Below are 12196 nucleotides of genomic sequence, written 5' to 3' on the forward strand. Positions count from 1 at the left end.
AACTCTTATTTTTTTAAGGAACGTAGAAAGTTTATCTGTATTTATACTTTGTAAGAAGAGGTATTATCTAAGACATATTTTTAAGATTACATTTTCGGTATGATATCATTCAGCGTTTTAAGAAATAATAGTCATACCTAGAGGTCGACCGATTAATCGGCCGATTTTTTTGGCATTTTTTACATAATCGGCATCGGCCAATATCAAGCCGATTAATAGGCAGGCGCATCTGCGGGCAGCCTGGTGTTGTTGTTGTTGTGGAACACGTGTTCGACGCACGCTGCCCCTAGAGTCAATTACCAGCAGAGTGAGCAGACCTCACCCAGTGCCTAAGGAAGGAGCTGTTCCTCGGAGAAAACGGTAAGGATTAAATTCTTAAAGTCCTATATATTTAATGAAAAACGTATGAGATGTTACTGCCAACTTCGAGAAAAAAACATGAATAGGCGACATGACGTTCGGCTACTTTGGATATTAATAGCTGTCATGTCATGCTGTCATGTCACAATAATTAAGCTATAATTTTGCAATCACAGACAGTGGATCTGAGACTTTTATTATTTGTTCTGTTTGTGTGTCTATATTTGAGAGGGTTGTCAACTCAATGCAGAGAAAGAAGTTGTAGTTAAAAGAGACCACCGCACCATAGGCTAGTGAAGGACTGGCTTTGCTTTGCTAGCGTCGTTGCTAGGGTTGGTACAGAGTAGACCCGCTGCTAATACGGCACCTGTGCCTTAACGACCCGTACCTACCGGACCGAATAGCAGCGCGGATTTCTGTGAGTCATTTCGGCGCCACTGATATGCCTGCGTTGCTCTCTGATGCTCGAAAACGAATGTTAGAATAACAGAAACATCGCAGCATGTGACGCTAGTTAACATTACACTCGTCAGCAGCTAATGTTAGCCTACCGTTAGCTAGCAGATGGATTAAACACAATTAAAATGCTGACAGCTAAACGGTGTAAAGTGTGATTTATTTCAGTGTATATGATCCAACAGCAGCATGTTAAGCAGTGTGCAGCTGCCGTTGTCTACTTGTCTGAAGAACAACACAGACGGTGCGTCGCGGTGCATTCAAAGTTGTTGTAAAATACCCTTTTGCCATGGTGGTTGTTTTTGTCGTTCAACAGCAATTTACTAGTGAAATACATTATTGTTATAAGTTATAGTTATTACATTATTATTAAATCATTTAATTTTGACCATATGGCCTAAAGTTGTTCCCCCCCCAGGTTTTGTCCATTTAGCTTTGTCTGTCAACAAACAAAACAAAAACAGTTTTTGGGAAGATGATAGAAACGTTTTTAACCTTGTATCACTTACAGTGCACTGAATTATTAGCTGATTTATAAAACAAATGTTAGATTTTATATCTATACCTATCTATAAAATGACTTGAAGAAGATACTATACAAAAATACTAACTTAACCTTGTATTTTCCCCCTTTTTTAGTCATTAAGTCTGATGGCTGAAAAGAAAACCAGCCCCTTATGGCAGCGCTTCACCCAGCCAACACCAAAACAAAGAAATGCTGCTGGTTGCTACTGTGTGTCAGCACTACTATTGTTAAAATGGTTAATTTATTTTATTGTTCTCAGATGTTTGATAAATGCTTTTAAGTGCACTAAACTTTATCTTTTCATTGAAAAGTTTATTTGACAAAGTTAAGTTTATTTTCTTTCTTTCTTCTTACCAGTTTTGTTTATTTATACAATATATGTTTTTACATTATACATGTTTAATGTAAGTATACAAGTGCAGACTGGTGTTCAAGTGTTCAATAAATGTTTTTGTTGAGAAATTTTGTGTATCTTAAGTACTTATTAGTGTTAAATTTTATTTTTCAAATAGAGGTTAAAAACAAGCAAATATCGGCCAAAAATAATCGGCAGCATATATCGGCCATCGGCCGACCCTGATTTCAAAAGATCGGCATCGGCCTGAGAAAACCCATATCGGTCGACCTCTAGTCATAACCTTTATGTCAAGACAGTGAATTCTTAAAATTCATGAAAGAAAATCAGAGTATATTGAAAACAATAAGAAGATGATATCTGTGCTGGATTAAATTACTTTATAAAAGTCCTTGCGTATAACCCTGCAGCTGAAACTGCACCTTGATTTATCTCAAAGACAACATATTTGGCTGAAGTGTACTTATTACACCGTATTGCATTTATTTCTGAGTGTGAAGTCTGTTTATTCAATGTCACCACAACAGGTGGCTATGGATGTTTTACACCAAGATTTCCATGAGGATGATGCATACAGTCGGGACTGCGCTGCATTCAAGGTGAGCTTGGTAGATATAATTTACTAAATGGAGACTTTAAGGGAGGAATAAACATTTGTTTTGCCATAAGTCTCCATTTTACATACCCAATTATGTTTTTTTAAATTTATGTGTAATCTCTTATATTTTGATTAGCTTTATCTTTATGAATTTCTTATTTTATTTTAGTGTAGTCAGATTTGGTTATCAGTACAGCTCGATCTGTGAATCAAGGCCATTTGCTCAGCTGTTAGTGGGAGTCGCAACAAGAGCTACAGCTGAAATCTGCCCGCATTGACTCAGTGATTTCATGTCCTAAATGCTTTGTGGAAACATAATCCCAGAAAAGACAGCCGGTCAGAACGGTGTTATGTTTTTTTCACATAATAAAGACACTGTCACTTGCCTACGTCAAAGTGGCCATGATGGTAATTTATTTTTGACAGTGCCAGCTGATTGTCTCTTGCTGTTGTTGTTGTTTTTATCTTGACCTTATTTAGGTTGTCTCAGTCAGTGATTGTGTTGTCAGAAAGAGAGACATTCTCTTCCTAAACTATCACTGAGTTCCAGGGAGCAACAAGATCTGTAATGTCATAGATATAAAAAACAGCTTTGTTTTTTTATATTTTCCTCATGATTGTCAATCAACAATCTGTGTCCTTGTTAGACATCGAGGAGTACCTTGAAACACCTGTTTGTGTTTCTGCTGCACGACTTACCTCTGACACCTTTCTACGCCAGACCATTTCACTGTGACGCCAGGCTAGAGTGGGTGTGCCAAATACCCCGCGGTAAGACTGCACATAAAATCACCACTGTGTACGTATGCACAGAGCTAGGGTTGGTTTTTGTTGGGAAGCTCTCATCACATCTCTCATCAAGACTGCTTAATTAAAGGGATTTCTAATGTCACTGGAATGTTGAGCTGCAGCACACAGCAGTTTCCTTTAGGGCTGGGCGATATGGAGAAAATCAAATATCACGATATTTTTAACCAAATACCTCGATATCGATACCGCAACGATATTGTAGTGTTGACTATTGGTGCTTTCACAAAATATTTACACAATGAGATTTTTGATAAATAATCATCAGTAATGTGGATATAATGACTAAGTGGGTAAAGGCAAATAATAGAACAGTTACAGTCTGGTAAGTTCAGAAAATGACATCACTTTACTGTAATGCAGCCTTTAAAACCAGGAAAAGACAACATCTATGTCATATTATGATATTACGATATCCAAAATCTAAGACGATATCTAGTCTCATATCACAATATCTATATAATATCGATATATTGCCCAGCTCTAGTTGCCTTATTTGTACAGTTTTATTGAACACAATAATGAAGTAAAAAAAAAAAAAAAAAAAAAAAAAAAAAAAAAAAAAAAAAAAAAGGGCTTATACATACTGTAAATCTACCGCAACATGATCTTGTTATTTGTGTGTCGTTGGTTTCATTTGGCTTTTAACTCATTCTTTGTTTATACTTCAACAGGAAAGACACCAAAGAACCCAGTATGGTACAATCCCGGTAATGACCAAATCTTTCCAGTTTCTGTGTTGAAAGTCTTTTGAGTTATTAGTTATTATAGTGGCCAGAATTTCTTTGATTCAGCTGCTTTTTTTTTTTTTTTTTTTTTTTCTCGATGATCTTCCATACAGAACTATTTCCTCCTTGTATGTTCGTGGCTGGGGTGTAATATGTCTGTTGTCACTGTCTGAAATATGCCATGATTTTAAAGTGTGTTTGTTGTGCTTTTCAGGGGGACACCATGAGACCTCTATCTTCATAGATGGAGCAGAGTTTTGGTTTATTGATGAGCCTAAGCTAACTTTTGAGGAGGCAAAGCTGTTTTGCAGTTTGAATGACAGCAAACTGGCTGCACCACTCAGCTCAACTGCTGCCGGACGGATCCAGCAGCACTTAAAAGATGTAAGTTACAGGAGACTGTAAGTGGCCATGTAATCAAACCAGGACCTGCTACACCTGTTCGGCACACATGCAGGTTACAGTGATAACGGCGGCAGATACACCACTTAAAACTCACAGCAATTGTAAAACAATGGGTCCTTAATATCAGACAGAGGCAGACGAAAGCAGGTTTCTCATTTCTAGCCAACGACTCTCAGATGTATTCAGCTGTAAGTACCTAGCATAAGCTAATGCTAAATGTTTGGCTGAAGTTGGCTGAAAACTGTCTCCGGATAACTTTTTGATACTTATTTAATGTTGTATTATTATTTTTAAAACAAGAACCATGTAAAATGGTTTGATATTGTGCTAAAAGGCTAAAGCTAAACTGGTAAGTCAGGCTTGTTAATGTATGCAGCTTATGTCAAACAAGCTGTTTATTCTTTAGACTTTATATTATTATATTATACATTATTTCTAACAATGTTGCTCTTGTGTTTTTGGTTTTGTAAAGGCTAAAAGAAAGCCACCACTTCCCACCCTCCAACCGCTATACATACTGATTATAGCTCTTACTACAGCCCCATGCACACCTTTTCAGCCTACAGCTGACATGTTTGTGGTCATCTAAAGCCAGACAGACCTGCCATGCCTAGTAGCGGTTGCCAAGCTATTATTGAGCAATCGCTGTTCGTATTAATTGGGCACTTAAAAAATACCTGTGCAGTTTAAATAAAAAGGGTAAAACATGTTCTCTCTTTTTTTAGTTTACCTTTTTTACATTTTACCTTGTTTACTCAATTTGTTTTTTTCCCCCCATTGGCATCGTAGTTGATTTGTACAACCTAAAATTCATTTCCATTATCTTCTGGTCAAACTGACAATATTTCATGAGAATCCAGCTATAAGCAGTCAAAATGAAGTTCTGCCTCCAAGCTAACTACTTAAAAAAAAAAAAAAAAAAAAAAAAAAAAATGAGAACAATGTCATAAAGGCTTAATGGCACTTTACAGTTCCTTAAAACTAACCGTCAAATGTATTTATTTATCTAACAATGTGAAACACAGGCCATCTCAGCCTCTACTGCATCAATTTTGACCATTCAGTCTCTTTTGAGTCCTCCAGCTTTATGGGAGTGCAATACTGAATTACTGGAGAGCTCCCAAATATGTGATTGACACAGACATGAACTACAATCAAGTATTTTTCCATAGATATTTAACTATTTAATTCAATAATCCCATGTTTCATTTCACATTGAAGTGATTTATTTTTATATTGTGTGCTTTTGTTCTAAATTCTCTCGTTTTGTAAAAAGTACTTTTATAAACTCTGTTTAAGACAAGTGGTAATAACGTTGATTATAGAATTATTTTATTATGCGGGTTCTTAAACTTGCGTGTTTTGAACAGATGAATTCAAGTTCTCCCAAGCAAAGCTGGTGGGTCGATTTGACAGAGCCTTCCCGGGTATTCCCCATGACGTAAGCCAGTACAGCCACACCGTATACTGTTCATGTTGTACAAGCACAATGTGATGTTGACTGAAATACTCTATGTTTCAGGTACGTCCAGATGTACTTCTACCGTTCGACTTTCCTGGGCAGATGCACCTCCATCAGTTCTGAACGCTTCTTTACAGGTGAGTTAACGTCATAGTGTTTCTATACAGCTGAGTTTGAGGAGGGATATTTTTTTAATTTACCATATTGTGTGGATAGAAGACAACTTATCAAACTCGAATCAGTTAAAAAAAAAAAATCTATCCCGGTGACAATTACATTTGGCTTAGTTTTATGAGACTGATCATTTCAGGCTTTTTGAAACTTCAATAAAAACATGTTTCAGCCAACGTAAAACCATAGAAATAGCTCCCAGCAGGTCGAATCCATAACATAAGATGAACATAAAGGCCCCTGAAAATCTACCCTCTCAATCAACTTTATACTAGCAGAGACGGGGCTCCTATGTGAAAACAACATTTTGATGAATAACTTTGCTTCTTAAGATTAAGATTTTAAACCACGTTTTCAGGGGTTTTCAAAGCTGGATTTCACACAACAGTTGTTTAAAGGTCCCATTACATGGTGCTCTTTGGATGCTTTTATATAGGCCTCAGTGGTCCCCTAATACTGTATCTGAAGTCTCTTTCCCGAAATTCAGCCTTGGTGCAGAATTACAGCCACTAGAGCCAGTCCCACAATGAGCTTTCCCACAATGTGCCATTTCTGTGTCTGTAGCTATTGAGGAGGGGGGGAAAGGTGGAGGGTGGGGTGTGGCCTTGACCAACTGCCAATTTGCTCGTTTGAAAGCCATGATGTCTCTCTCTCTCATGGGTGGGCCAAATTCTCTGGCCACTGGGCGACCATAGGCAGGCTGGGGGAACGCATATTAATGTAAAAAAAAAACAACTCATAAAGTGAAATTTTCATGCCATGGGATCTTTAAAAATGTCCTCTTGTTTTGTAACCTGAAGCAAGCATAAGCGATTTTGTTTGAAACTTCTTACTTGGAGAACAACTAAAACAAGACACAACAGTAATAAGGAATAAGTTGAATTCAATCCTTGCAGAGAGCAAAAAAAAGCTCTGGCGCACATCACTTGATTTGATTTATGCCAGACATGCTTACAGTTTATTTTATACACACATTTACTGTTGTGTGTTTGCTTTGCAGAGCATGAGCGCAGTTGCGATCAGCGATTGTCTTTTGTGTGTGAGAGACACAACATCACTTCAGTGGAGCGAAACGCTCTGGATCCTCAACCTGGAAGACTGCCCTGTGAAAAGCTGTCTTTCAGAAATAAGGTCCGATCCTTCAACTCATTTCACTCTGCATCTACATTTTAGATACTGCTCGACACTGCAAAACCGATTATATAATAATTAGATAATACTTATATACTTTAAAGTGCTCATATTATGCTCATTTTCAGGTTCATAATTGTATTTAGAGGTTGTACCAGAATGGGTTTATGTGGTTTAAATTTTCAGAAAACACCATATTTTTGTTGTACTGCACATTGCTGCAGCTCCTCTTTTCACCCTGTGTATTGAGCTCTCTGTTTTAGCTACAGAGTGAGGCATCTCACTTCTGTTCCATCTTTGTTGGGAGTCGCACATGCCCAGTAAGTACTACTAGCTAGTCAGTTGCAGAGTATGAGGGAGTGCTACGCTAGCAGCTAGGCGAGCATTATAACGTGTGTTACAAAGTGACGCACGTTCATCACTGAAGTAAAGGCTGGACTACAATCGAGCAGTTTGTGAACAGTGTTTTCTGTTGGAGATGGTAAGTCCCTTTGGGACTTTGGGCTTTTTCACTTTGTAAACCTATAACATCCACAAAAAAGATATATAACACAATAAAGGTAAGGGGAAAAGCCAAAAAGCATAATATGAGCACTTTAAAGGAAAATCCACCTGAAAACTCTTTAGCAGAGACTATAAATCTTACATTCACTATCAAGAAATGACCCAACAGACATTCTCAAGGAATTAAAGAGCTGTGGCTTTACTTCAGATTGATTTACTGCCAGAGTGAATGTGAGATGATCTGCATTTAAAGAAAAAAACTTTCATTTTGAATAATTATCAATTTCGTCACTTAGGTTGGGTTGCAAATGCTAAATAACTTTTTAGCTGGATGGGTCAACATTTAAAATACCTTTGCTTGGCATCTGCCTACTGTATATCTCTTTATATATTTTATTTAACCTGTATTAAACTTGGAAGTCTTTTGAGATATTTTGTCTGTGGCAAGAAAAACTGGACAAAATGAACACAGGGTCATTTACATTCACATATAGCACAATGACACAGTAGGAGCTGAAAGGCATAAAGGTCCTATGTATCTCAAAATAAATGAACACTCTGAGATACGGCTGTCTTTTTTTTTTTTTTTTGCTACACACTGATGAGGAGCCAGAAGCCTGTGACATTTCAGTATGCAAATGAGGAATGCCATTCGTTAGGGGGAACCCTGGTCACTGTTTCAGATCAGGTGGAGCAAGGTGAGCACAGCTATTGTTCTAGTTCTGTTTAATAAAGAAGACAAGTGCGGTTAACATGCCTGTCCTGACTCAAATTATGTTAAACACATTGTTTTTTTATGTTTGATAAAGTTTGTATTGGCACCAGTCAAATAAGAAATAATAGTTCCTCAATGTCAAAATGCACCCACAACGTGCGTGTGCGTGTGCGTGTGCGTGTGCGTGTGCGTGTGTGTGTAGACTTCATCACCACCCTTTTGCCGGAGCTGAGAAACATGGACAATGTATGGATTGGTCTAAAAATCAAAAGTAACGACCCTCAATGGGCGGACCAGACCCCAGTTAACTACGTCCATTTTAACCCCCTGCTTCTGGGCATGCACAAAGCCATACAAGTCAACGTAAGTTCCCCTTACCTTCACTGCTGAGTTAAATGGGTCGGGACTCCGTTATTTTACACATATATCAGAGTCTGGGTACAGGTCTTGGGGAGTACTACTGCATGTGTGAACAAAGGTAGTATAAGGTCTTTTGTGGCTCCAGAGAGAGCTGTGAGAAATCTGATAGTTAGCCTCAAGGGATTTATTGTGGCCTGAAGACTACACATTTTAAAATGAAAACAGTGTGAGGGTGTGTACCCTGTTCTTAACTGTTACGCAGCATTAGCCAGGGGTAGCTCATTAAAAATAAAAAAAGGAAGAATAACCTTAACCACATTTAGGTTCACAATGTAATTTTCATTTTTACTTTTTTTTTTTCTTTTTCTTGACAGTCATGGGATTCAGAGAGTATGGATCTGTGTGTGTTTTTGGTGAATAACCCCAACTCTGCCATGTTGGGTACCTGGGACTTTTCTTCCTGCACAGACAAAAACAGAAAAAATGTGGGCATTTGCCAGCACTATGCAGGTAAATCACGACCAACACCTAATACACCTAATACCACTTTATTATCCAGATCCCTAATCAAGCATCTTAATCTGGCATGCTAAGGTCCCTTTTTAAGAAATTTTTTTTATTATGGTTTTATTAAGTATAGACTATTCCTTCAATGTTAACATTGAAAATATATTTTAAAGGGCTGTAAATAATGCATGGCTTAAACCTCAACATCGTTAAGGGCTGGTGGCCTAGGGGTTAAGGTGCCAGCCATTGCATATCATTCATTCTCTCTCTCTCTCTCTCTCTCTCTCTCTCTCTCTCTCTCTCTCTCTCTCTCTCTCTCTCTCTCTCTCTCTCTCTCTCTCTCTCTACTGTAATCTCTCTAATAAAAGGCATAAAGTGCCCAGATAAATCCACTTATTTTTGCAACCAGTGTATTGAGGCAACATAGGTCTCGTGCCCAACTTACAAGACATGGTGTTCTCTTAACACAAGTCTTACTCATTTCAGATAAACTAGAGGAGCCCCGCATCCCAACAGAGCCATTCCAGGCCAATAACCACACCATTCTGCTGCTGGTCAGAAACCTCACCTGGTTTGAGGCCTTAGAGCTGTGCAATAGTAAAAAGATGGAACTGGCAAGTGTGGCCGATACCCTCCTGCAATCCATCCTCACTGTGCATGTGAGCCGTGCGCGCACGCCCATGTGGATCGGCCTCTTTAGCGAAGACGTAAGTGTGCCAAAGAAGGGCCTTTATTTTTAATCCACTACTTCTTACAAGATACTTCTTGAAATCTTCCTTTTGGTTTTGTGTTCAGGAGGGAATCCACTACCGCTGGACTGACCACAGTCACACCGTATTCAGTCGCTGGTCTTCTGATGTCACCATTGGCTCGTGTGTCTACCTGGACACCGATGGCTTCTGGAAAGCCACCGAGTGTGAAGAGAAGCTAGGAGGAGCTATCTGCCACAAACCACACAGTGAGTTGGGGTGGGGTTATGGAATGCAGATGAACAGACATGTCTGTTGCACCTCCTCATGCAGCTAGTTCCTGCTAGTGGTAGTGTATGACACATTAAAAGGCTTTACAGCTATGCCAGTTCTAGCTCAACATGTTTGTGTGCTGTGTTTACGTTTACAACCCTGCTGATAAGTCCTCTGCGGTAACAGGATGTAGAGTCTGTTGTAGAGGAAATTAATAAACGCAGAAAAGTAGGCTGTGCTTTCCTAATTTGTCCTAACAAAAGCACACGGAACATCTCGGCGTTTTTCCAGCTTTGTCGAGTTGTAAGTTAACAGAGTCTATAAAATTGAAACTCAGGAATATCCAGAGTTTTCTGTTGTGAAAACCGGTTCACAGAAGAAAGAAATGAAACCGGTCAATCTTTTACACGTTTCATATCCCTGTTTTCAGCCAAAATGTCTATTTCTGTGTACTTTGAGAGCAACAAAAACCCTGAGTCAAATTCCCTGTGTGCTTGCACTTGGCTATTAAAACCGATTCTGATCATTCTTCTTATTATTGTGCATCCTTTTCTTGTAAGTCTTGAGGTTCAAAAAAACTTTACAGGTTTCATCTCCTCCAAAATCTCTTCCTTCTCTGTTGGCACGCATCAGTATGCTTGCAAATACTAATGTAATCGAAATAAAAAGGTAAACTTGTGTATTACAGAAGAGATCATCACCACACCTGATGAGGTTGCAGTGAAGTGCCCCCATAAGATGAATGGTCCAAACTGGATCCCCTTTAAGAACAACTGCTACTCCTTCCAGCTGGTCAGCACCAGGTGGGAACAGTTAGACCAAGGACAGATTCTGGATACCTGCAAAAAACTGCGTAAGAATGTCACACTATTCGGGCACGTGTTATGCGGAGATTTGCTTATGAAACTTTCTGCAACAGAGGGATGTTTGTGTTTCAGATGCCAATGCAGACATTCTCACCATCCGAAATTCAGAGGAGAACGAATTTGTTACGCAGCAACTCATACCGTTTCAAAACTTGGTCCAGTTTGTATGGCTGGGGCTGTTCAAAGATGAAAACGGTAGGCACTTTTACTGACTTTTGTGTAAGTAAGTAAGTAAGTAGAATTTATTTCTATAGCACATTTAAAAACCGCTCGCACTGACCAAAGTACTGTACATAGCGCATTAGCTACAGAATAATAACAGTAAAATAAATACACTGACCGATCAGTGATTTAAGCTAAAACAACATCAATAGACAAACACTTAGTTATGTTATGTCATTGAGTATCTTGTCTTGTCCTGATGTGTGTTGAGGACCACAATGGAAATAAGTCTTGGACTTTATTGTGTTTTTATCCTCGATTGTATTTGATGTCCTTTTATCATGTTTAAGGCACTCTCTTACAATTAAATGAATCAAATCAAATCAAAGTTACAGGCATAGCAGGGTAAGGCAGTTAAAACAAAGGTGGGGGGGGGGAGGCCAATGTAAATAGGTGAGTTTTGAGCCTGGTTTTGAATATTGTAATTGAAGGGGTATTTCTGATGTCAGGTGGCAGTTGGTTCCACAGCTGAGGGCCAGCAACAGAAAAAGCTCTGTCAAACTTTTTGCTTAAGCCGGGACGGTGGGACATGGAGGAGACCTACGTGGGGAGGAATGATACCAGCTTTGTAGCTGGGGGCCAGGGCGTGAAGAGCTTTAAAAACCATCAGCAGAAAAAAATATTCAGTTTTTTTTTTAGCTGCAATCGGTGTGTTATGTAATAGGGAGGCCAAACCGTTTTCTGCTACAGTACATACGGGTCCTGATACCTAAACTCAGGGTATTGGCAAATATTGATCTGACACCAGAGATCGTATTTCCTTTCTAATTTAAAACAAAGTTCTTGCGTGCCAGAAAGTCTTATAGAGAGGTCTGAGTATAGACCCTGACTAACATCACCGTTACCATAACCGAACTCATTGACCTTAATTTGTATGGATGCCGGGAGGTGCTGCTAGAGCCCTCTGATTGGTGGGTTTTTCCTGAGGCGGTGTTAACATGTATATGGTACCAATGCTATTTGCCTATATGAAATCAACCTAATGGCCTGTAAATATTGTAATGAAAATACTTTAAAAATCATATTGTAAATAAAGTGACAAGTGCAGGATTTTCTCTTTT

General features: G+C 38.8%; 1 protein-coding gene across 1 annotated transcript in view; it reads left to right on the top strand.

Moving 5' to 3' along the window:
* ly75 (lymphocyte antigen 75) overlaps nucleotides 1-12196 on the top strand; it is a 34776-nt gene that overhangs the window by 16064 nt on the left and 6516 nt on the right. The window contains exons 15-28 of the mRNA XM_028581904.1: nucleotides 2225-2296; nucleotides 2943-3066; nucleotides 3777-3812; nucleotides 4045-4214; nucleotides 5606-5676; nucleotides 5758-5834; nucleotides 6869-6999; nucleotides 8093-8201; nucleotides 8421-8581; nucleotides 8953-9088; nucleotides 9572-9792; nucleotides 9881-10043; nucleotides 10736-10900; nucleotides 10986-11108. Of these exons, the coding sequence (XP_028437705.1) occupies nucleotides 2225-2296; nucleotides 2943-3066; nucleotides 3777-3812; nucleotides 4045-4214; nucleotides 5606-5676; nucleotides 5758-5834; nucleotides 6869-6999; nucleotides 8093-8201; nucleotides 8421-8581; nucleotides 8953-9088; nucleotides 9572-9792; nucleotides 9881-10043; nucleotides 10736-10900; nucleotides 10986-11108 (1759 nt within the window). The remainder of the gene's footprint in view (nucleotides 1-2224; nucleotides 2297-2942; nucleotides 3067-3776; nucleotides 3813-4044; nucleotides 4215-5605; nucleotides 5677-5757; nucleotides 5835-6868; nucleotides 7000-8092; nucleotides 8202-8420; nucleotides 8582-8952; nucleotides 9089-9571; nucleotides 9793-9880; nucleotides 10044-10735; nucleotides 10901-10985; nucleotides 11109-12196) is intronic.

Source organism: Perca flavescens, chromosome 1, assembly GCF_004354835.1.
Source record: "Perca flavescens isolate YP-PL-M2 chromosome 1, PFLA_1.0, whole genome shotgun sequence".
Classification (NCBI taxonomy): domain Eukaryota; kingdom Metazoa; phylum Chordata; class Actinopteri; order Perciformes; family Percidae; genus Perca; species Perca flavescens.